Source organism: Callorhinus ursinus, unplaced genomic scaffold (assembly GCF_003265705.2).
Source record: "Callorhinus ursinus isolate GAN/ISIS: 27379988/994484 unplaced genomic scaffold, GSC_fseal_2.0 scaffold61, whole genome shotgun sequence".
Taxonomy (NCBI): Eukaryota; Metazoa; Chordata; class Mammalia; order Carnivora; family Otariidae; genus Callorhinus; species Callorhinus ursinus.
The window spans coordinates 2,965,242-2,991,646 of NW_027397123.1; the positions used below are offsets into that span (position 1 = coordinate 2,965,242).

At 37.9% G+C, this 26,405-nt stretch overlaps 1 protein-coding gene across 7 annotated transcripts in view; it reads right to left on the reverse strand.

Moving 5' to 3' along the window:
• Positions 1 to 26,405, reverse strand: part of ZFP14 (ZFP14 zinc finger protein) — a 225,154-nt gene that overhangs the window by 119,606 nt on the left and 79,143 nt on the right. The window contains exons 1-7 of one of the 7 annotated variants that reach the window (XM_073885288.1): positions 25,312 to 25,332; positions 24,645 to 24,848; positions 21,635 to 21,721; positions 19,560 to 19,638; positions 18,243 to 18,369; positions 17,036 to 17,134; positions 3,739 to 9,051 (exon numbers count right to left, since the gene is read on the reverse strand). In XM_073885288.1, coding sequence (XP_073741389.1) covers positions 7,685 to 9,051; positions 17,036 to 17,134; positions 18,243 to 18,369; positions 19,560 to 19,589 — 1,623 coding nt within the window. In that variant the 5' untranslated portion in view covers positions 19,590 to 19,638; positions 21,635 to 21,721; positions 24,645 to 24,848; positions 25,312 to 25,332 and the 3' untranslated portion in view covers positions 3,739 to 7,684. Of the gene's footprint in view, positions 1 to 3,738; positions 9,052 to 17,035; positions 17,135 to 18,242; positions 18,370 to 19,559; positions 19,639 to 21,634; positions 21,722 to 24,644; positions 24,849 to 25,311; positions 25,333 to 26,405 lie in introns of those variants that run through there. The other 6 variants (XM_073885287.1, XM_073885293.1, XM_073885289.1 and 3 more) reach the window with 6 other exon arrangements.

A 26,405-nucleotide genomic window follows, 5' to 3' on the forward strand; every position in this document is an offset into this window, starting at 1 on the left:
GAATGCTTAGGGCATATGGTTTTCTTGTGGGTATATTCCCAGGAGTGGAATTCCTCAGTTCTTATGTTTATATTTTACCCTATTAGAAACTGCTAAACTGTCTTCAACAGAGGTCATTTCATTTTACATTCCCACAAACAGTATTGGAGTATTCTCACCAACACTTTGTATTGTCAATCTTTTTTTCCCTCCCCCCCCCCCCCCCAGCCTGCATGGTCAATCTTTCTAATTTTAGCTATTCTATTGCTTGAGTTGCAGTGTCTCATTGTGGGTTGTTGTTGTTTTAATAGGTTACATGCCCAACATGGAGCTTGAACTCATGACCTGAGATCAAGAGTCATATGCTGTACTGACTGAGCCAGGTGCCCCTCATTGTGGCTTTTTATTTTTTAAAGATTTATTTGAGAGAGAACTAGTGCATGTGTGCATGAGTGAGGGGAGGGGTGAAGGGAGAGAATCTTCAAGCAAACTCCCCACTGAGCACAGAGCCTGACATGGGGCTCGATCTCACGGCCCATGAAATAGTGACCTGAGCTGAAACCAAGAGTTGGATGCTTAACCAACTAAGCCACCCAGGCAATCCCCTCGTGGTTTTAACTGGCATTTCCATGATAACTTTAATGATGTTGAGCATCCTTTTGTGTGCATATTAGCCACTCTTGTATATTCTTTTTGAAATATCTAATAAGTAAGACTGAAGGTTTTTGTTGCATGTCAGTACTTATCTCAAAAAAGCAAATAGGGCCCAGAGGCTGAGATTCCGAATGTATTGGTTACAGCAGAGAAATCATGAGTAATATTGGGTTACTGAAGAGGTAGAAGTCTGAAGGATGATACACCTGAATAATGGAAAGGTAGAAGAACCTATTGTTTTAAAAAATACGACCTATAAGACCAGGTTTTTAGAGACGAGGGACATCTTTCCCATAGTTGAGATTGACCTTAAGACTTGCTTCAATCAAGAGCCACACAAAAACTTAGGGAATTGATGGGAATCAATTAAAATGAAACCTGAATATAGAATTATTTAATGAATAGACACTTCCAGATTATTGGTTTTCCTTTCAAATATGTCTTTATCAAAATCTCTTGCTCCTCCCACTGAAATGAAATATAGGGTAAGAAGATAACCACCAAAATACCCTGGGATATGTCGTTTGTAGCATAGCAAATAGGAAGTCTAGCTTAAATTGTGCGTGTGTGCATGTGCTCATGGATGAGCCAAAATCTGGGACTGTGGCTTAAATCTGAACTGGGCGCCGGATAATAGAATGATCAACTTTTTAGAGAGGCAAGCTGGGGCTCAGCCATATGAAACAAAAAGCTTCCCATAACAATATGATATATAATAATAATACACATGTATTAATATGAAAAGGATTTATTTGAAATTAAATATTACTGTCTTATTTACTTTTGTCACATCCACACTATCATTTAAACAAAACTATAGGACTAATTAACAGTAGCAATTAGTAATAATTATTAGTAGGATTAAATAAAAATAAGAAAATAAAAGTTTTTATACTGTTTCTGTTCTCTGATTCAACAATTTAACTCTATTTTGAAACAAATTTTGTAGTCCATATTACTGTATATATATTTTTAAGTATTTGCTACACCCAGTGTGGGGCTGGAACTCACAACCCAGAGATCAAGAGTTGCATGCTCCACTGACTGAGCTAGCCACATGCCTCATTTTTTTTTAAAGGATTTTTTTTTTTTTTAAGATTTTATTTATTTGAGAGAGAGAGAGAGCACAAGCAGGGGGAGCAGCAGACAGAGGGAGACTGAGCAGGGAGCCTGACAGGTGCCCCATTATTGTACATTAAGACACAAAGATGTCAGGGGTGCCTGGGTGGCTCAGTCAGTTAAGCGTCTGACTCTTGGTTTCAGCTCATGATCTCCGGGTCATGAGATTGAGCCCCACACTGGGCTCCATGATCAGTGTGGAGTCTGCTTGAAGTCCTCCCTTTCCCTTTGCCCCTCCCCGCCAAATAAATAAAAAGAAAAAAAAAGACACAAAGATGTCAGACATTTAAAAAGGAGAATGGAAATATAATAATAGAACCAATTAAGCATATATTACCTATGTACAAGAAAAATTAATGACATGTTTCCTTCTATCCTTTGGTGTAACAGGATATTTTTACTCATCTCCTTTTCCAAGGAGAACTAAGAACTAAGACATCATTTTTCTTGTATATTGGTAAAAAGGAATATAGGCAAAACAAAATTCCCTTTGACTTGTGGCTCTGTTTTTATCAAGCCCACGTTACACAGATTCTTGGTGTCAGCCCAAGGTGACGACATCAAGTACCCTCTCAACAAAAGCATTTGAGCATGAACATATAGCAGTTTACTTACAAGCAAAGGCATATTTTTAGACTTGTAGATGATCTCTGGGACCCTGGAATGTCCTGCCTGATAGAAATATCTTTGTTTGCTTGGGAGCTTTGGCCACCAGACTAGGCTGTGAGTTATGATGGGGGCTTCAGGACACACTATCAGTTGTGACCTCTGGAGGAACTGGAGACTAAAGGTAAGAGTTTGAACCTTCAGAAGGAGCTGGAGACTAGAGATCAGCCTCATGGGAAGAATGTAATTGAGCCCCAGGAACAACTCTGGCAACCAAAGGCTCAGGCAAGCTTTCCTGTGGGAATTATCCCATGTCATAACCAGGAAGAGGTAATGCCATCCCTGACTCCACAGGGAAAGGATGACTGGAAGCTCCACATTTGGATCCCTCCCATGGTTTGCCCCATGCATCTCTTCCTTTAGCTGATTCTAATTTGTATCTTTTCACCATAGTAAAACTAATCATAGGTGCAGTATTTTCCTGAGTTCTGCAAGTTGTTCTACTGAATTCCTGAACCTAAGAGTGGTCATAGGAACCCCTGAAATTGTCAAAGAGATTTGTATAATTCATCACATCAGCAAATTAAAGGAGAAAAACATGTTCACACCAATGGATGACAAGATGGCTTCTGACAAAATCTAGCAGGCATCAAGTAAAATAGGGACTGAATGAAAATAGTTATATAATCAAAAGGCATTACACAAAATGTTTAAACAGATACATGATTTCCATTAAATTGGAAAAAATATGAGAGAAATGTATCCCCACTAATACTCAACATTATTCTGAAAATACCAGCTACTGCTATGAGAAATATAAATATTGAGAGAAATCTTTTCTACTTGCAAATGCCATGAACACATGGCAGAAAAATATAAGACTAGAAATAAAAAGAGTAAGATTATCTGGTAAGGTTGAGAATGAAACTATATCTAAATTTAAAATGTGAGCAAAACAGTAAATGCCATAACACAGTCATAACACAAGTCACCTTGAGAAAAAATACCAATATTTATGAATGTGTAGTATCTGGAATATTTTACATATCATGAAAAATCAATGAGATAACCCCAAAGAAATAGAGAAAATGCATGAATTAAAAAAAGCACTGTTAAGAGAAACATGACTGACCAATAAACACACATGAAAAAGATGCTCAAGTCACTTGTAATCAGGGAAGTACTGAAACCAATAATAAAAGTAGGAAAATCCAGATGCTTGTTTCAGTGATTAGAGAAATGCAAAATTAGTGCAGTGATGGAGCAACCATCTGGCAACATGTAAAGTGGAGAGTCTGTACAACCTACAGAGAACAATTTCCCCTCTAGATATGCACCTTAGATTCTTCACTCTTCAAAGAAATCAGAAAATACACGAAATGATATTTAATATAGCATTTTTATTACAATGAAAAATCGTTTATGTCCTAATCACTACTTAACAGAATATTTAAGCATGTTTAATATATACATATCAAGGACCAAGCTAGAATCTTTTACATTCTATAGAAAAGCACTAGCCCTCAAGATTCAAGCAGGCAGCTTTCAGAATATGACGTGAGTTACAAAGAAAAGTGCCCTTTCCTCACCCCCTGCCAACACACTCACTCACCGTAATGTCTCAAATGATGGTCTTAAAGACATTCATTGTGGCAATGGAAGCATCTATCAAAGTGGCTCACATTCTAAAGATGGTAGGAGATACTGGGAATGAGAGTTCCACAATGAAGTAAGTTTGAGATACACTGTGTAAAATAAAAATCTCTTTACTGTATCTTTTGACAAGCTGATGATGTGTACTTGGATTTCCCCACAAGCAAATGCTCTGCTGCATTTACACATTTTCCTAAGAAATCTTTTCCCAAATATCATCAAGGACTAGAATATCCCAAAACAAGTTTGTGGAGAACGCTGGGTTAAGGTCTTACACTCTGGCTCTCCTGGAGATATCTGAAACTTGGGAAAGGTAAATACATGGATCTATTAGTGAAGACTGATTTTGTAATTAATTCTAAATAGAATTAAGATGAATAGAATATTCATAAATGAAGCTGGTCTAGGTTTTGCTTTTTAGGAGCCATCTTCATTCAGGTTTGTATCAGGATTATTTTGGCTGTGCAGAATTAATTGGAGAATTTTGTGAAGGATTATCTATTTCTTAAAGCTTTTACCTGCACAACTATCAGACTTTTTCTTTCTTAAGCAGGGAGTTCATATATACATACACATTTGCTTCTTGGTCTATTTGAGTCAATTTTCATAACCTTCCTACAGAAAAAAAAAGTACCTATATTTTAGGTATTAGAATAAATATAGCACATATATATAGTATTGTGTTGTAATTAAAAAAATTTTCTGGATAATCTGTAGCTATGTCACCTTTATCACGGTCAATATTCCAAAGGCATTATCTTTCATTTTCTTTTTCTTGATTGGATCTTCCAAAATCTTATCATTAGTACTGGATTAAATCTACTGTCTAGTCCTTAATTTCTATTTTTAGTTATGCTTTGCTTCTCTTTTGTAGGTTTTATTCTGTTCTGTTTCTGGTTTCTTGATTAAGTATTCATTCCCTTGACACATTTATTTAGGTGACAGGCCCTGTGTTGACTGCTATGGATAAGGTGAAGATGATGAAGACTGGGTCCACAAATAAAACTTCCTTATAATGCATTAAAGGGGATGAATTTTTCACTGAACAGAACTTTGGTGACATCTGACATGTTTAGATGCACACATCTCAACAATCATTTCTAAGTAGTCTATAAATTTCAGTTTTGATATTAAACATTTTATTACTGAAACTTTCAAACACATAAAAAAGTAGAAATATTAGAACAATAAACTCCCCAAAGCAAACCACTCCATGTCAGTAATTATCAACATTTTGCTAACCTACTTCCCAGCTCTCTTTGCCAATTCTTTTTCCTTTGCTAGAGTATATAAAGCAGATTTGGTATCTTACCATTTCTTAAGTATGTAAGTATGTATCTCTAACACATAGAACCTTTTATCTTTTAATAACCACATTGATATTATCATCCCTAACAACATATTTCTAAATATCAGGTAATACTCAGTGCATGTCCACATTTTCCCCACTGTCTCCAAAATGTCTTTTTACATTTTGTTCAAACTAGGTCCAAGCAATGCCCATGTACTAAATTTAGTTGATAGGTCTCTTAAGTCTCTTTTAATCTATTAATTGTTGCCCTTCCCCTTTTCTTTTTCATGCCACTCATTAGTTGAAGAAATCAGGGTCATTTGTTTCTTAGAATTTTACGCATTCTGTATCTGCTTGGCTACTTCCTTGTGGTGCCATTTACTTTGTTCATCTATTCCCCAAATTCTCATTTTTAAAGAGTTTGACTCAAAGGTTTGCTTCCTTCAGTTCACTGTTTTGGCAATAAGGCTTTGTAGGCAGTGGTGTGTATTTTGTATTGCATTTTATCAGGATGTGGATATTGTCTGATAGTCCCACTTTTAAAGAGGTTAAAATTGATCAAAGGGCTCAGAGGTGGTCAGCTTGAAAGTTCTCACTATAAAATATTTCACCCAATAGTTTTAATATCCACTGAAGATCATTTTCTGGACCCATTATCCCATTAGGGAACTAGAAAATGATTTTTCTAATCCTACCATTCTTTCCATATTTACTGATTTCTTAAAAACAAAACAAAACAAAAACCTTTTAATCTGAGGAGCTTTTGGTGGCCCTGAAACTTGGTTCACAAGGAAAAAGCAAAATAAATGCTTATTTTTCCCCTTACCAATTTTCAGGATGAGTTGGTGCCCAAGCATCTTCCATTGCTGACCAGACTGCAGCCATAACCAAGTAAACTATCAAACTACTAGTGGGGTCATGTCAAAAGACCCAACTCCCACTGGTTGAAGATGGGGCAATTTGAACATCAAACCATACACTGCCTGTAATGGAATGATGATCTTTTATATGAGTTTTACATACATGTATACACACACACACACACACGCACGCACGCACATTATTAAATTTCCAACTGGTTTCCTTTCTGCCATCTTTTTGATGTTTCTAATTAAGCTTTAACAGTGGCCAGGCAATAGGGATTGCAAAACATTTACTTTTTGGAATTTATTATGGGAAAATAATTTCGTATTTTTCTGATTCTTCAACAGTTGTACTCTTAACCTCACATTCGTGACATTCTTTTCAGCACAAAATGATTGATGCAGCTCAAATGATGAAGAACTTCCCACATTCAATATAACCTCTTAGATTTTATCTGGAATAAATTATCTTAAGTTTAGTTAAGTACTGAGCAGTGACATGAGGCATTTCTACATTTACTACTTCTAGAGTAAATTCCTTTCATATGAATTCACTAACACTAATGATAACAATTATAGATATTATTTACAGAAAACATGCTATGTGGCTGCTATTTTTCCAAGCATTAACTACTTAATCCTTAAGACAATCCTATTACACAGTGTGGCAGGCTGACTCTGAAATGGTCCCTACAGCCTGGTATTCATACTCTTGTGTAATCCTCTACCCTTGAGTGTGCGGTGACCCAGTAACCTGCTTCTAACCAGTAGAATACAGCAAAAGTGACGAAAAGGTGTTACTCTGGTGATTAGATCATACAAGATTATAGCTTCTATGATGCTAGTAGACTCTACTGCATTCTTGGCTTGCACACTTAATAAGCAGTCGTGTTGAAGAAACACATGTGGCAAGGAACTAAGGTCAGCCATCAGCCAGCTAGAAACTGTGGACCTCAGTGCAAGAGCCAACAACCATGTGAGGTTGGATATGGATCCCTTTCCCTGTTGAGCCTTCAGATGAGACCCAACTCTGGCTGAAACCTTTAGTTTAGCTCTGTGCGAGACCCTGAAGCAGAAGACCCAACAAAGTTATGCCCAGACAACTGACCCATAGAAATTGTGAGATAATGTATATTATTTTAAGCTACTAAGTTTGTGGTAATTTATTACACAGCAATAAATAACTAATATACATAGGTACTATTATCACCGTTTTACAAGTGAGCAAAATGAGGCACAGAAGTTTAAGTACCTTGTCCAATAACACACTGTAAGAAAGGAGTGAAATGGGGATAATGATAGATAAGGCTAAAGATTTCCCTACATTCATTATATTATTCCCTCATACAAATTTGCTGAAGATAAACAATGTCTGAATGGTGATAGAAGGCTTTTAAAGCAACATATTTTTTTCAATAATATAAAATTTCTTATGCTTAGTTGAAGCATGAAGCAAATTTCTCAAAAATGAATTTTCAGATATTCTGTAACATAATGTACAATTGAAGGCTTTCTCATACTAAACCCCATTATGAATTTTCTGATGTTGAGTAAGGTGTGAATGTTGTCTAAAGGCCTTCTTACATTCCTTACATTTGTAGGGTTTCTCTCCAGTATGAATTCTCTGGTGCTGAGTAAGGAATGAATAAAGTCTGAAAGCCTTACCACATTCCTTACATTCATAAGGTTTCTCACCAGTATGAATACTCTGATGCTGAGTAAGTTGTGACAGCAGTCTAAAAGGTTTTCTGCATTCCTTACATTCATAAGGTTTCTCACCAGTATGAATACTCTGATGTTGGGTAAGTTGTGAGAGCAATCTAAAGGCCTTCCCACATTCTTCACATTCATAAGGTCTTTCACCAATATGAATGCTCTGATGTGAAATAAGTTGTGAGTAACTACTAAAGGTCTTCCAGCACTCCATACATTCATAGGGTTTCTCACGAGTATGGATTCTCTGATGGCGAACAAGTTGCTGCCTTAGTCTAAAAGTCTTCCCACATTCCTTACATTCATAGGGTTTCTCACCAGTATGAATACTCTGATGGACAGTAAGTTGTTGGCATATTCTAAAAGCCTTTCCACATTCCTTACATTCATAAGGTTTCTCACCAAAATGAATTTTCTGATGTACTCTAAGGTCTGGACCACATACAAAGGCTTTCCCACATTCCTTACATTCATAGAGCTTCTCAGCAGTATGAAGTCTCTGATGTCGAGTAAGGTGTGTACACTGCCTAAAGGTCTTCCCACATGCCTTACATTCATAGGGTTTCTCACCAGTGTGAATTCTCTGATGTCGAGCAAGTTGCTGATGCACTCTGAAGGCCTTTCCACACTCCTTACATTCATAGGGCTTTTCACCAGTATGGAGTCTCTGATGTTGAGTAAGTTCTTGGAGCACTGTAAAGGCCTTCCCACATTCCTTACATTCATAGGGCTTCTCACCGGTATGAAGTTTGTGATGTCGAATAAGGTGCGCACGCTGTCTAAATGCCTGCCCACATTCCTTACATTTATAAGGTTTCTCACCAGTATGAATTCTCAGATGTTGACTAAGTGTTGAGCGACGAATAAAGGTCTTTCTACATTCCTTACATTCATACAACTTTTCTCCATTATGAACTCTCTGATATTCAGCAAGAAAATTATGCTTTTTGTAAGTGGTCATTTTTTCAGAAGTAATTTTCACTTGCCCAAAATATCCCTCTTGTGGTTCCTTTTGCCCCTCAATCTTGCCTTTGCATTCCCAATCATTTCTAAAAATGGAGTCCTGAAGACTATAGCTTTTAATTCTTTCCATTATCTCCCACTGGAATGAATATATTTCATAAATGTCCTTTTCTGGAGATAAAGTATTGGTCCTATATCTGGACTCCAAATCTGAAAGAAAACAGAAGGCAAACACACACTATTTTCCTGCGACAGAAGAAAGACTTCTATAGAGAAATAAAAGGCACCTAAAATAATGCTTATTACAAGTGAATGGATTAGAGATCTCTAAAACGGGCATTTCTGCTACAATACCACATATGTGTACCTAAAAAAACCCTTATCTTCTGCAAAATTACACACCAAAAAATTAAGAGTTTATGAAGAAAACAGGGCTAGAGAAGACCACTCAAACCCATGCAACTTTATTGGCAGAGCGCTAACAAATATAATAATTGATATTTCAAGAGATAAAACTCAAAAGGCAGTTCAACATGGCTGAAGGCCACTTCATGGATACTGAAATGCACACACAAAAAAGTAGAAAAGCTAGATTTCAGATGCTGAGACATTGCAATGAACAAGGAGCCCTGAGGGGCGCCTGGGTGGCTCAGTCAGCTGAGCCTCTGCCTTCAGCTCAGGTCGTGAACCCGGGGTCCTGGGATCGAGTCCCATGTTGGGCTCCCTGCCCGGTGAGGAGTCTGCTTCTCCCTCTCCCTCTGTAGCTGCCCCTGCTTGTGCTCTCTCTCTCTCTCAAATAAATGAATAAAATCTTAAACAAAACAAAACAAAACAAACAAAAAAAAACCCCTGAGCCAGCAAGGCTACCATTAAGGTGGGAATAGGGTAAAATGTGACCTGTCTCCAGCTAGAAGCCATGCAAGGTTGATGGCATCTATCTCTGGGGAGAAAGTCCTGGATCCAGACACTTATTATTGATTTTTTTCATATAGAGGTGAAAGGGCCACCAACAATAAAATATCACATTGAACACTTTGCCTTTCCTGCTGAATGTTATAAGTCTACTTCTATTCTGGCTTCATTCAAGTAGGAAAATGACCTGTGAACCACCTAACTCTCACACTATACTGCTATCATTCCCTATTCCATATCATTATTAAGCTAATTTGTATTGAGGGTTATTAATTGTATTATGGAACACACTGTATTCTCATACGTTAAAAAAAGAGAAAAAAAGGCAAAGGCAACACAGAGAATGGAGTCCAGGACTGGAGGTAAGATTGGTGATTAGGGAAAGAAGTTACATCAGTGATAAGAATTATCTGAAGATTTCTTAAAACTATACAGAGGCATTTTTAACGGACTGCAACATAAACTACAGGATTAAGTCCTGGGCATGTTTTTGTTTTGTACTTATTTAAATTCTCCAGCAAATGATTCTGATGCTGATCAATATTTGAGTCTCTCTAAATGTTTTTAATGCTTTCTCTTTATATTTAGAATCAAATATAAATACCTGAACATAGATAATAAGCTGCTTATCTGCTTATCAACACCTCTCATTTACTCTGTTTATGCCACAAAGGCCTCTTTTCAGCTCACAAAAGGCACTACCACTGTTCCCATTAAATAGGACCTTTCACAGGTTGTTCCTTCTTTGAGAAATTCTCTGCCTGCATGGTTGGCTTTCCTTCATCAGGTCTCAGTCAAAAATCACTTCTTCCAAAAAGCCATTCCTGCTGATCCTGTTTAAAACTATGCATTCTATATTCTATCCCAGCAACAGGTTGCTCTTCTTTGTCCCAATTTTGGAATATTTATTAATTTTCTCTTTGGTATTCTGTTAGTTTCTTACCCCTAAGCTTCCCTAGTGGCAGAAACAATCTCTAAAGTCCATTTACCATTAAATAACAAACCCCAAATACACAATGGATATTACTCATTTATTCCTATAATTACATAATCACTAATGAATATGTACATCTGTTTCTAAACTTTTAAAATGTACTACAATAGGGGTGCCTGGCTGGCTCAGTCAGTGGAGCATGCAACTCTTGATCTTGGGAGTTGTGAGTTTGAGCCCCATGTTGGGAGTAGTGTTTACCTAAAGAAAAAAAAAAGTACTACAATGTTTTATTTTTCTCCACTAGGGTTTATACTATTACTTATCAGTGCTACATTTACTCAAATTTTTGTTCCTTCATACCTCCTCTAGGTGCTCCTTCCCATTCTATATAGCTAAAGCAAGGTTTGTACTTCCCAGAAAATTACAAGTATCTTTCAATAATCCTAACACTGAAAGGCTTATGAAATCTTGAGCAAAAAGGCATGGGCAGATAATGAGTATAGCAGAATGACTGTCAAACATGGAATGGTACTTGGGATCACCTGAGTGCAAAAGAGTAAAAATAAAGGCTATGTTGGATATAGGCTCAAAACTAATGATCCAAAGATAATGGGGGACTTGCATGAGAAAATCTAAAAGTTGAATGAAATAAGCAAAGATATGGGGACAAGTGGGTAGGAGAGATAAGAAAGGTTTTTTTCTATGACTACAGTACAAATGTATAAAACTGCTGAAATGACTCAAAAGTCTCATCACTATGAAACATGAAGAGACTTTGAAACTATTCTAAACTCTTGATTATGGTGGTTACATAACTGTATCATTTTCCAAAATTCCTAAAACTAGGTACTAAAAAGAGTGAATTTTAATGTACATAAATTATATTTTATTAATTAACTAGACTTATAAAGTATTTTAAAAATGTAAACACAAAAAAGATGTCAATTCCCACTAATTTGCAAAAATAATGAACTCTTAGGGAATATGTGGAAAATCTCCACCATCTGCTCAATTTTGCTGTCAACCTAAAACTGCTCTAAAAATGAAGTCTATTAAGAGAGGGGTCCTGGGGCACCTGGGTGGCTCAGTTGTTAAGCGTCTGCCTTCGGCTCAGGTCATGATCCCAGGGTCCGGGGATAGAGCCCCATATCCGGCTCCCTGCTCAGCGGGAAGCCTGTTTCTCTCTCTCCCACTCCCCCTGCTTGTGTTCCCTCTCTTGCTGTGTCTCTGTCAAATAAATAAGTAAAATCTTAAAAAAAAAAAAAAAAAAAGAGGGGTCCTGGGTGGCTCATTCGGGTAAGCATCTGACTCTAGGTTTCAGCTCAGGTCATGAGCTCAGGGTTGTGAGATCGAACCCTGTGTCAGACTCCACACTGGGTGTACTGCTTGCTTAAGATTCTCTCTCTCCCTCTCCTTCACCCCTCCAATCTCTCAAAAAAAGCAAAACAAATTATATATGTATATATAAAATCTTTTAAAAAAGCATATATTTATATGTATGTATAAAAAATACGTATATATGTGTATATATATATCTCCAAACAGAAATCTCATAATTGAAAAATACAATAGCTAAAATTAAGAATTTAACAGATATCTTTAACAGATTAGACTTAGCAGAAAAGAAGATCAGTGAACTAGGAAATGGGTTTATAGAAGCAGCACAGGAATAAAAAATAAGAAAAAAGGAAAAAACAGAAAAGAACATAAAAGATATATGCAACAGTTTAAAAAGGTTTCACATATGTGTAACCGGAGTCCCAGAAAGAGAGAAGAGCAAAAATGCGAAACAATACTTGAAAATATAACAACCAAGAATTTTTCAAAACTGGGGTGCCTGGGTGGCTCAGGCGTTAGGCATCTGCCTTCGGCTCAGGTCATGATCCCAGGGTCCTGGGATCGAGCCCCGCATCGGGCTCCCTGCTCAGCGGGCAGCCTGCTTCTCCCTCTCCCTCTGCTGCTCCCCTTGCTTGTGCTCTCTCTCTCTCAAATAAATAAATAAAACTAACTAAATAGAATGTTACTAATATCTTCACGATACTGGGAAAGATATAAAGGAATTAATTTAAGGTACAATGTAGTAAGTAAAGAATCCATGTTTTAATCTCTAGGGCAACTCTGAGAAGAAAACTAAAAGTATATGTAACTAATACACTCAAGAGGCAAAAGCTAAAATCAAAATATTTTATTAATCCAGAAAAGGCAGGAGAGGAAGAAAAGGAAGAAAGAATAAGTTGAACAAATGGAAAAAATTAGGAAGACAGTAGATTTGCACCTGAATACATAAGAAAATTACTTAAATGTAGATGGATAAAAGAACATCAATTAAAGGACAAAGATGCTTCTTATCCATATTGGGGGAAGGACGCTGTGTGAGGAGTCCAATCCGGGTAAAGAGGGCATCCACTGATCGGGGCAGCCTCAGGCAGGTTGTTGAAATCCAAGTAAGGTGAGGAAAGTATCCACACAGAGGAGCAGACCAACATGTACTGGGCACATCTACCATGAATCTAACTCTACCTCCCGTCACTACCATTCCAATCAAAACCACTATCATCTTCAACTGGGACAAAAGAAAAATAACCTCCTAACTGGTCTTCCTTCTTCCCATCTTGCCCCTATTCAATCTGTTCTCCATAGAGTGATAATTATAGGACAAATCAGCTCATGTAATTCCCCTGCTCAAAAGTTTCCAATGGCTCTTTTCACATTTAAAAGTCACATGCCGGGCGCCTGGGTGGCTCAGTTGTTAAGCATCTGCCTTAGGTTCAGGTCATGATCCCGGGGTCCTAGGATCAAGCCCCGCATCGGGCTCCCTGCTCCGTGGGAAGCCTGCTTCTCCCTCTCCCACTCCCCCTGCTTGTGTTCCCTCTCTCGCTGTGTCTCTCTCTGTCAAATAAATAAATAAAATCTTTAAAAATATATATATAAACATGACTGCTGGAACCTACCACTCTTGTTCACAATTGTTCCACTGGAGGCTGGCACAGTGCATGGTTCCGACTAGGTACTCAATGAACGAATATATTTGTAGGCAACAAAAGACATATAAACTAATCAAAACAGAAGCCAGAAAGAAACTGAATCCTCTAAAGATAGATATTGCTATGGACTGAATTGTGTCCTGCCCCAAATTATACATTGAAGCCCTGACCACCCACCCTGACTATATTTGGAAATAGTGTTTTTAGATGACAATTAAGGTTAAATGAAGTCATAAAGCTCCTAGTCCAATAGGATTGGAGGCCTTATAAGAGGTCTCTCTCTCTCTCTCTCCTCTTTCTCTCTCTCTGCCATGTGAGGAAAATGTGAGAAGGGAATATCTGCCAGAAAGGAAGAGAGCCCTCATCAGAGCCCCCAAATGCTAATCTCAGACTTCTAACCTCCAGAACGATGGTAAACAAATTTCTGTTGTTTAAGTCACCCAATCTATGGTATTTTGTTATGGCAGCTCAAGCTGACTAACACAGATTTATATATAAATGAATTATAGTCATTGATCATAAAAAAGAGTAGCCCCTCTCTTTGTTCAAATTTTTTACCCATCATCCCTAATGGGACATTTTTGTTTCCTTTTTATTTTGAAAAAACTGTAGATTCCTATGAGGTTGCCGAGAAATATACAGGAAAGTCTGATGCAACCTTCACCCAGCCTCTCTCAATGTTAACATCTTACATAACTATAGTATAATATTCAAACCAAGAAATTCTCCTAGTTTTCTTCTAAAAGCTTTATATTTAGCTTCCATTTATTTTAAAGTTTATTTTCTTATTATTTTTAGTAATCTCTACACCCCACAACCCCAAGATCAAGAGGTGCATGCTCCTCTGACTGAACCAGTCAGGCAACCCTAGCTTTCATGTTTTTTATATAAAATTTGTATTGAATTTTAAATTTTTTTATTTTTCAAGTTTAGCTTTTATATTTGGCTTTTTATATTTTTTATGTTTAGTTTTTATATTTAGGTCTAAAATACATCTTAATTTGGGGAGCAGGTAGGGGGTCAGGATTTTTTTCCCAGTTACCCAGCACCATTTGTTGAAAAAACTTTCCCTTCCCCATTGGAATGTTTTGGTGCCTTTGTCAAAAAATAAATGATCTTTTAAGTGTGAGTTCTACCTCTAAGGTCTTTGTTCTGTTCTATCTGTTGATCCTTATCCAATACGCAATGTCTTAATTACTGTAGTTTTATTTAAGATTTATTAATTTGAGAGAGATAGAGAGATAATGTCAGCGGGGGACGAAGGGAGAGAATCTCAATCAGACTCCTCACTGAGTCTGGAGCCTGATGCAGGGCTCGCCCTCACAACCTGAGCTGAAGCTAAGAGTTGGACACTCAACATACTGAGCCACACAGGCGCCCACTGATTACTGTAGTTCTTTAAAAGATTTTATTTATTTATTTGACAGAGAGAGCACAAGCAGGGGAGCTGCAGGCAGAGGGAGAGAAGCAGACTCCCCACAGAGCAGGGGGAGCCTGATGTGGGGCTCGATCCCAGAATCCTGGGATCATGACCCAAGCCAAAAGCAGATGCTTAACCAACTGAGCCACCCAGGCGCCCCTGATTACTGTAGTTATAATGAATCTTGAAGTATCTTGAAGTCATGTAGTCTAAGTCCTATAATATATTCTTCCTTTTCCAAGATTATCTTAGAAATGCTAAGACCATTGGTTTTCCATATCAATTTTGGAATCAGCTTGTTAAAACTATAAAATTGACATTTTAACAATAGTGAGTCTTCCCATCCCCAAAACAGTCTCTTTCCACTTATTTAGGTCTTTAATTTCTCTTAGCAATGTTCTATGATTTTTTTGTGTGGAGGTCTTGCATGTTTTGTTAAATTTATTCCTTAGTATTTTTGGTTTTCGACACTAATGCAAATTAACTTAATTTGCTTTTAATTTTCTTAATTGACTTAATTTACTTTAAATTCCTTATTTTTTTCACTTCTAGTATATAAAAACACAACTGATTTTTATATATTAACTTTGTATCCTGTGATTTTACTGTGATCTTCATTTATTACTTTGAGTAGTTGCTGTTTTGATTCCTTAGGATTTTCTATCTACACAATCATGCCATCTCCAAACAGAGTTTAACTTCTTCCTTTTCGATTTTATGTCTCTTATTTTCCTTGCCATATTGCAATGCTAGGACCTTCAATACATGTTAAATAGATATGGGAAAAGTGGGCACTTTTGCCTCGTTCCCAATCTTAGGGGGAAAATTCTTCAATCAAGTATGATGAAGTTTATGATGTAGTGTTTTTCTTTAAGTAGTATTTTTTGAGGAAGTTCTCTTCAATTTCTGGTTTCCTGAAAATTTTTATCATGAATGGATGCTGAATTTTGTCATATGCTATTTCTACATCTATGGACACAATCACATGGTTTCTCTCATTCCTGTTAATATGGTGAATGACATGGATTAATTTTTTTCACACTAATTAATTTTTGACGGTTAAGCCAAGCTTGCATTCCTGGGATAAACCCTACTTAATCATCATTTTTATTGCTGGATTTAATTTACTAATATTTTCTCAAGGATTTTACATCTATGTTCATGAAGGACAATGAGCCTGTAATTTTTTCCCCTGCAGTAATTCGTCAGGACACAATATACGAGTTACACTATTTTCGGAAAATGATTTGGGAGCTGTTCTTTCCTTTTCTGAAGGAAATTGTGTAATACTGCTGCTAGTTCTTCCTTAAATATTTAATAGAATTCACCAGTGAAGCCATCTGAACCTGGTGTTTTCTTTGTGGAAAGATTTCTGATAATGAATTCAATTATTTTGATAGATATAAGGTTACTCATTTTTTTTTTTTTTATCTTGTATCAGTTCTGGTAATTGTGTTTTTCAAGGAGTTTTTCCATTTCATTTAAGATGTCCAATTTATTGGCATAAAATTACTTATGGTATTCTCTCACTATTCTTTTAATGCCTACAGGGTGTTAAGTGATAACCCAGTTACTCTTTCATTCCTAGTATTTGCAATTGTTGTCTTTTTTTTTTTCTTGATGAGTCAAGCTAGTGTTTACCAACTTTGTTGATCTTTTCAAGGAATCAAATTTTGGCTTTATTAATTTTCTCTACTTTTTCTATCTTGTTGATTTCAGTTCTTATGTTTATTTGTCATCTTTTTTTCTTCTACTGAGAACAGCTCCTCTCTGAAGTAGGAGAAAAATATGAGAAAGAAGAAAAACAGTTGTAATCAAGGTCAATAAGAAGTTCCTTTGGCGTCCAAAATTCTGAAGAGAGATTTCCAACAACATCTCAAGGCTAACAGGCTTGGCTAATTATCTGCAGTAATTAATTCCCCATCCTGCTCAGCCCTCACTCACCAGAGTAGTGTCTTCTGGTCCCTTCCCTCACAACCATCCAGGGCTCTTTCCCTTCATCCAATAAGGTAATCACATCTGGTTTAGAAATGGAAGGTTCTCCTTAAAAGATAATGTGACATGAAATTATAAGTCCAAAAGTCAGGTTCAAATTTGGTTAAGTTTGTAATTAACTACAGATCAAAATGGTACTTTATAAAGCCTAACAGCAAAGAAATGCAAGGGAGTTGAAGAGCACTCATATGAGGGTAACTTTAGGAGCACAAGGAACAGATGGTTAAGAACAGGCCTGAATATAATTTAAACTCATACTAGCTCTGTTGAGAGGCAGTCTTGTGTAGTGGTTGAGAACACAGAGTCTGGATCCAGACTGCCTGAGTTTAAATCCTGCCTTTGTTGTTGTGTTACCTCAGCCAATTATTAACCTTCTATGCCTAAGTTTTCTCATCTGAAATAAGGATAATCATAGTATATTTCTGATAGAGTTGTGAGAATTAATAACGCATAATGCTCTGGATAGTATCTAAGTACAAATATATAAAGTTATATATACACAAACATACACACACACACACATATGTGTGTGTATTGGCTATTTTTATTGTTATCAATTTGTTAACAGGAGAGTGTCTTCCCAAGACTTCTGATCCTTTCTAGGATTATTTATTCAATGTTAAATGCAAAGTTCTTAGTTCCTAAATTTCAACCACAGAGCAGGAAGAACTGAATATGTCTGTTAGAGGAAACAGAATGTGTTTACTTGAGTTTTAAATGGACTTTGTGGATCCATCTCATACTTTGTAAGTTCTATAGGCTCCCCTGATTTTTAGAGAGACTCAAAACCCCTGTGTTTAGGTACTCTCCTTGCAGGTGGATTAGAAAGGAGTATTAAGGATTTGTATCAATTCTGGGCTCAAATATAATGTAAAATCTGATTTCTTGGACAATGCTTCTGTTGTAAGCAACCCAGAATTCAAGCCCTGCCCTTGGATACCAATGAAACAAGTAAATTACAGAGCCTGAAGAAAAATCTGAAGGGCAGAGCCAGATGAAAGTGATGAAGTATTAAATAGAGGAGCCTATTTCCAACCTTACAAAGCTAAAACCATTCCTTTGGAACAGAGAGAAAAAAATGTATCTAGTTTCTCAAAACATTTTCCTAAAATTGACAGTAGAGAAACCCAACAGAGTTTGGGATAAATAGCCTTACCTAGTGAGATGAAATTGCTATAATTCTCCCACATCACATCCCTATATAAGTCCCTCTGAGCTGAGTCCAGGAATTCCCATTCTTCCTGTGAGAAGTCTATGGCCACGTCCCTGAATGTCACTGAACCCTGAAAAAATAAGACTCATGTATTACCTGTGAAAATAAATGAAATATTTTTTAAATGAAAAGGGAGGAGATTGAGGACTGCAATGGAGAGAAGGGTTCACATAACAAGCAAATGGGATAGGGCTTATGTGTCGGGGACGGTAAGAAAATTAGTATCACTGAAGGAGAGTTCTACATGTCTTGAATAGTCCTGTGGCTGGAGGTAAGATTAACTTTTTACCCCAAAATATGTGGAAATGAATAAAATAAGCAAAAAAAAAAATCCCAATGAAACCCTAAACACAAGACTTCTACAAGCTCTGTGTCTCCACAACAAATTCATGGGAAACGTCTTCCACCTTCTTTTCCCTTTAATGATCGTGAAAAAATACTGATAAAAACTTCTCCCAAATGTACTACACTATCTCTTCTAAGAAAATAGACTCAAGTTCATCATAAAGTTAGATTTTCTTACAAACATTTTCCCTATAAGGACCACTTCTTTAGTCAACTTTAAAGAAATTGCTACATGGTAGTCCACGTTTTGAATATATCAGATTCAATCTTTTTCTTTTTGATTTAGATATTTTAATTCAGTTCAATTTCAAAAATCTTCCTCAGCTCTCACAGCCTACATTATCTATTACTTACGCATCTGGATGACCTTCTTAGTCTTTATCATCCGTCATCCCTCACTGAACACCCTTCCTCATTCCTGAGTTAGAGGATACTGAACCATGATGACGTCACTCTGGACCAGTGGTTTTCAATAAGGAGTGATTTCACTCCCCAGAAGACATCTGGCCATGTCTGGAGACAATTTTGATTGTCACCACTAGGGGGGAAGGAATGAGTTACAGGCATCTAATTGGTAAAGGCCAGGGATACTGTTAGATATCCAGCAATGCAGAGGACAAGCCCCCACAATGAAAGATTCTCTGGCTCAAAATATTAATAGTCCCAAGGTTGAGAAACCTCGCTTTAAACCCATACATCCCATAAAATTACACAATGGACTTTGCTCCTGGTATTCTTCTCTCAGGGTTTGCTGGAGATGATTCTTGAGCTCTCTCTTTGCAGTTCCATTCTGATTACCTCCTAATCACCCCACTTGTGAGGGAGAGATCCCCTGCCCTAAATATTAATGAGGTGGCTCAATTCCTGACACTGGACAGATGAGATTGACAGCATTTATTAGACATGTATACTCACAGCCCAGGGGAGGAGAACACCACACGTCATGCAGGGCCACACAGAGGTTGCACTCAGGAATGGAGTGAACAAGCAGGGTCTGTGGGAGGCAGGCTTTGTAGTAAAAAGAGGGTAAGGTGTCCCTGATTCCCACAGGAGGATGTGACTGGTTTATTTGAATAATTCTTTGGGCCAGAAGGGAGGTAGAACCCTTTAGAGTGAGGACCAGGAGGGGTTTAGGTCATCTGCCTGATAGGAAAGCTAGCCAGGTGGGAGTCTTTTCTGCTGGATGGAGAACTTATTTGGCAAAAGCAGGGAAACTCATGATTAGGCCTTTGGAGTCCTGTTAAGATATCAAGTCAGCATATGAAATTTTAGGCCTTACAATTTAAGGCCCCAATTACATCCCTAACGAATCCACCCCATCCCAAAAGCCTTACATACATACCATAAGATATCAACACATGCAGAGACTGACACCAGCCAACACTAAATCTCATCTTATGTACTTGGAAAACACATCTGTGAAGAAGTCTGGAGTTTTCCCTCTAGGCAGTCAAGCAGGACCAAATTCTCTCTTTCATCAAACCACAAATCTTCAAGGAAAGTTTTCAAAACAAGGATCTCCCACTTAATATCAATAACCCATTCCTGAATATCAGACATTCTAACACTACATTATTAAACAGGTACCTATTTTCCCATCATTTTAAAGCAAAGAACTCCACTGCATTATACATCAATTCCAAGCTTCCAAATAGCCTCACAGCTCCCTCCAGTATAGAATTACATGGGTTAGTTATTGCACACGTATCTTTAGCTTTAGTATTTTCATTGTCTCTTTTACTGAATTCACTTTTCTCACTTGCTTTGTGTCTTTCCCCACAATTTCTTCAATACTTCCCCAACTTTTTGGAAACTCATTCTATACTACACAAGAACTACATGTTACGTGCACTATGAAAATGCACTTCAACAAGAACCTAACACTCAGTTATGACTCACACGCAGTATGATGCTCTGATACCTCCATTCTCACCAGCAGCACCAGATACACACATCTCTTTAATGATACTTGCATGCATCTCAAAACATCTGTAGATGGTTCTGATAGTCTAGCAATTATATGTGAAATATAACAAGAATCTCTTGCACATTATTTTTTGTTAAAAAAGGTTGTACTGAACTATACAATTTCACTTATATAAAGTTCTAAAAATAGGCCAAATTCATTTGTAATGTTAGAAGTCAGGATAGTGGGGGCGCCTGGGTGGCTTAGTCAGTTAAGCAGCTACTTTCGACTCAGGTCATGATCCTGGGGTCCTATGGGATCGAGCCCTGCATTGGGCTTCCCTGCTCAGCGAGGAGTCTGCTTCTCCCTCCTTTCCTTCCCCCTACTCATGAGCTCTCTCTCTCTCTAATAAATAAAATAAAATCTTAAAAAAAAAAAGTCAGGATAGTGGTTTTATCTGGGCTGGGTGGGCAGGGAGTGACTGAAAGGGGGGCATCTGAGGTACTAGCAATATTCTCTTTTTTGACCTGAGTGCTGATGGCACAGATATGCTCAATTTATGAAAAGTCATTCAGCTACACACTTAGGACTTGTGCACTTTTCTCTATGCATGTTACATGTCAATAAAAAGCTCAAAAACTTTGAAAAGATGTCAAATTGTGTACTGGGGACACAAATTTTTCCTACATAAAAACCAGACTAAAAATCACTGTATTCAGAGAAATATACTTTCTCTGAAGTTTAAATCTTAAAATCAAAAGCTGTTCTATTGGAAAATGTTAACAAGGGGACATTCTACAGAGAATGCCTACATTTTTCTCAAGGTATTTCACTTTTGCTCCCTGATGGCTCTTGACAGAAGATTTTGGAGCTAAGAGATGGTCCACATTAGTGGAGAAGAGGGAAGGGCACGTAGAAAGGACACTGGGCTATTTGTCCCCAACCTTCACAAGACTGAAAGTAACTAAAGCAAGTTCTTGGGCAGAGTTCTGTTAAATAAGAAGTTTCAGGATAAGGACTGAGTATGTACACATGACCTAGAGATCAACAATATTTCAAAAAGGAGAAAAGAACATCAACTTACATGGGCCATGGTTTCGAAATACAAGAACTGGTCAGTCCTTTTCAAGATTTCTCTTTTGGAGAATTGCAGAGCCCTGATAAGCCAGATCTGGAAGAAAAAAAAGAGGCCATGAAATCAAATGTTAACTCGGAGATCCCAAAATGACTTATGTAAATGAGCTTTTTCCTTTTCCCTTCCCACTTCCTAAATATTTTCCACCACTATAGCCACCCTGACCCATACTCACAACAACTAGAGGAGACTATAAGAAGTCTGAAGAAATCCAAGCCCTGAGAAGATCCAGCTGAACAATGATGGGTTTGGTATAGAAGCCTGAAAACTTCGGAGGACTCCCCATCTGGCAATGTAGATCTGGTCCTGACGTTGGACTCCTCCTCCCTTCCAGTACTTTTCAGGGCTGAGAAAGGGCCATACCACCCACATACAGCCTCTTGAGCTCCCAGGATCCTGCCTGAACTTCCTAAATACAAAGCCTGAAAACCACACAGACTGAGCCTAGCAGCTGCTGCCACTGGCCTTTCCCCAGCCCAAACAATTCACTACCCTGTTTCCCAATCAGGACCTCTCACACCATGACATCCTTTGCACCACCCCTCTCATACCATGACCACTGCACTTAGTCAACAACATTCATGGAGAACTGTTATGTGATGGGTGCTTTAGGTACATCACCCCATGACCCTCAGCACTGCTCTGCTATGTATTTCTTCTCATCTCTCAGTGGATCAGGAAACCAATGCTCAGGGGTGAAATCATTTGCCCAAATTCACAGTGATTAAGTGGCAAAGCTTTGTTCCGAGTTCACATTTCTCTAACTAAAAAGTCACCTTTCAACTTTGGTTTTTGCCTCTGAAGACTAGATTTCTACTGCACTGAGAGGAACCTGAGCAAGGTAATTCATTAAAAAAAAAAAAAAACTTTCAAAAGATACTAAGCATCACTACTAATTAACGAGATGTGTGTGAAACACACACAAAAATTATACTCTTACAGTGACAGGACTGGGAGGTCTAAAAGACTGATGATGTCCCAGATTAGCAAGGTCAGGAGGAAATAGGCACTGTGTTGGACCAAATTTAGAACTATGTGAAGCAGCATTTAAATGTTATAGCCCTGTAAACCCTATGAACCAGGTCCTGGAGCTCCACTTCTTTTTTTTTTTTTTTAAGATTTTATTTATTTATTTTACAGGGAGAGAAACAGCGAGAGAGGGAACACATGCAGGGGAGTGGGAGAAGGAGAAGCAGGCTCCCCACCGAGCAGGGAGCCCGATGCAGGGCTCGATCCCAGGACCCTGGGATCATGACCTGAGCCGAAGGCAGACGCCTAACCACTGAGCCACCCAGGCGCCCCTGGATCTCCACTTCTAAGACTAAAGAAACTATTTGCACATGTATATAAAGGTATTGGCAGAGGTATGCTGACAGGTATGGTTTACAATGAATAAAAGCTGAAAAGAATCTAACTGGATGATTAAATAGTAGTGCATCTATATCACTGAAAACCAGGCACATATTAAAAAGTGATGATGTTGCCCTAATTTTGATGAAATGGGTGAAGCCAGTGTGTTTAAAAAAAAAATCCCATGGAGCACCTGGGTGGCTTAGTTGGTTAGCGTCGGACTCTTGATCTTAGCTCAGGTCCTGATCTCAGGGTCGTGAGTTTGAACCCCTAGTTGGGCTCCACACTAGGTGTGTAGCCTACTTAAAAAAATTAAATCAATCCCAACATGTGTGGCATTAAATTCTTGTGACAGAAAAAAAAATCACATATATGCCTAGAAGGACCTGTTAAAATGTTTACAGGAACAGCCAGCAACACTCACCACCATATTAAACACAGTGTGAACCTAACATGCACAACTATGCCAAATAAGGCAAAAATTTCCCCATTTCAAGGTTTTCTTTAAGTCTTCTGTTGAACTGAGAAAAAAGCCCAGGATACTCTAAGAACAACTGTTCTTTTCTCCTGAGTGACTTTTCTTTCTTTCTTTCTTTTTTTAAGATTTTATTTATTTATTTGACAGAGAGAGAGACAGTGAGAGAGGGAACACAAGCAGGGGGAGTGGGAGTGGGAGAAGCAGGCTTCCAGTGGAGCAGGGAGCCCGATGCAGGGTTCGATCCCAGGACCCTGGGATCATGACCTGAGCCAAAGGCAGACACCTAACGACTGAGCCACCCAGGTGCCCCAAGTGACTTTTTTCTTTTTTATTTACTTCATCTTCTAATTCATGAACCAAGTCTATGATTGAATTTGTCCATGTATGTTGGAGTGCTATCTAGAAATGAATGGTAAAACATCCCTGACTGAGGCCTCTTAAGTAACAACAGCAGTCTCACGGCTGCTTCCTTTCACATCTTCCCGGAGAATAAGTTTATTTTATTTCTGAGCTGATGTTTTGGGCTAAGATGCGTTATGAAGCCTCCAAGGGCTACTGGATCTCCTTGTCCTACTAATTTGACTTTGCATAAAACATCATTAAAATAAAAACTGTGAGACATCATTAACGATACTGGAATTAAAATAAAATTAAAAAAAACACACCCACACAAAAACCTGTGAGACATAAATCTTACTGTATGAGATCCATTACCTCCAGACCCCATAGCTTCAGTATAAGCTGGACATAACTTGATAGTGCTTGCTACCATAAGATTAGTATCTCTTCCTTTCATCATGATAGGTTACTGAGTAAGGCAGGAAGAATTTTTTTTAGGCATATACAATGATGAGACTTGGTATACTGTTATAATTACTAATACAGGCTCTGGTGTGACACTTTCAGAATACAAATCTCTGCTCTGCTAGTTATTAACTGTGATCTTGGACATGTTACTTAACTTTTCAGCCTTAGTCACCTCCCATAAAAAAAGGTGATAATTATAGATTCTATCTCAAAAGGTCGTTATGAAGATTAAATAAGACATCACATATAATAAAGCACTTCGAGTAGCAAATAAACATTAAATAAAAGTCAGTTATATCACTGATGATGAAGAATACTACATACTTTTTCCCAGAATTATTAAAGAAAATTCTCTTCTGCTCTTCTTCCATAAAAATTTGAGCTTCTCAGCCTTGCTCTCTTATAACACTAGCTAATAAATTTCAGACTTCACATTGATAAGCAATTCCTCCTGATTAACAACAATTTACAAAAGGGGGTTCGTGGATGGATGAAGCCAATGTGGGGAAATCCTCACAATTTTTGGATCTGGGTGATGAGAAAAAAGATGAATTACAACATAATAGTAACAATTAAATCTACTGAGCACTTATTATGTGTCACGCATTATCTGAGGGCTTTATATATATTAATTCATCTATTCATAGCAATCCTACACAGCAGTTTCTATCATTATCCTCTCACAGATGAAGGAACTATGGCAGAGAGATGAAATAAATTACCCCAATTTCACCCAGCTCTAACGGGGTAGTTTTAGGACCAGAAGACTGGTAATTTAGCTCCATAACTAAACTGCCTCTCATAAGAACACATAAATAATATGGCCTGACCACTCATGCTGTCAAAAACTTCAAACCATTTCTCAAATTTCTACTAACATCTTCCATTCCCTTCCCTTGTTAACACAGCCCTCCCCATTAAAAACCCTGTTACATCTCAACTCCTTAAAAACCTCAAAAGCAGAAAACCCTGTCACCAAACTATCTCCTACCTTTGCCTGCTTCTGAATTCAGGGCAGTGGTGAAGATCAAAGACACCTACCATATGATTCCAACTAAACTGTAATCCTCTCAACAAATCAAAGCCTAAAATAAAGCTCTGCAGTTGGCCTCCCCCCTTCAGGAGGTTTATTTGCAAACCATTTAAATGATTAGAAAGAAACAGCTCACAGACAGAATTAAATGATTGCCAAATGTTCATGTGAATACCCACTGGAGAGGAGGCAGGAAGTAACCTCATCACCCGTATCATTCACTGGGAAAGAAGAGCAAAGCACCAGGTCTATGGACGGGGTATTTCCCGAGTTAAAGCCTAACCAGCTAAAGACTACCTGGAACAAGCCTGTATAGTCCAACAAAATCACATTTATTGACTCAACAGAAGGAGGAAATTCCACAGGAAGGGTTGGAATGCAATGGAAGAGAAGAAAAGCTCTTTTGTAAAGGGCTGAGTTCCAACTGAAGGATTTTGAAGGATGTATGGGAAGCAGGGAACAATTCCGGAATGGTTGCGGTTTCTGAGATGAGACTAGGAACGGCAGGGATTAACTGGAGATTAAGGGTTATCTTGAAGGGAGGGTAGTTTAGCAATTGGGTATCTCCAGTAATAAAATAAAAAATGGCAAAGCGAGTCTGGAGCATCACTGGTAAAACAGCTGTAATCTTTCAAAGAGGGAGTTGTTAGAGCATTTCACAATTGCATGAAATAATACTTTCTATAAATTTTGCAGCTGGCTTTCTCTGTCTCTTCTCTCCCAGCGTGATTAAAGCAAGGGCTTTTTTCTCCTCAGTCCGCACTGATTTTCAGCATTCTTTTCCAGGAGATGCAAATGTTTCCATGTCCAGAAAAATAAAAGTTACATTTCGCGGAACAAAGAAGATATAGACATACAAATGCTTATCTCCCCCTTTCTCCTTCCTAAAGATCAGCAGGATTGGGGAAAAGAGACGGGAATCTTTAGGCACTGAGCCTTTCTTGGCACTCAGCCCCGCCTAGCTAACTCAGAACACACCCCCGCTATCACACTTGCTCCCACCATCCACCACGCACACAAACCGATGGAACTAAGAGGGAGTCCGGGGTAAA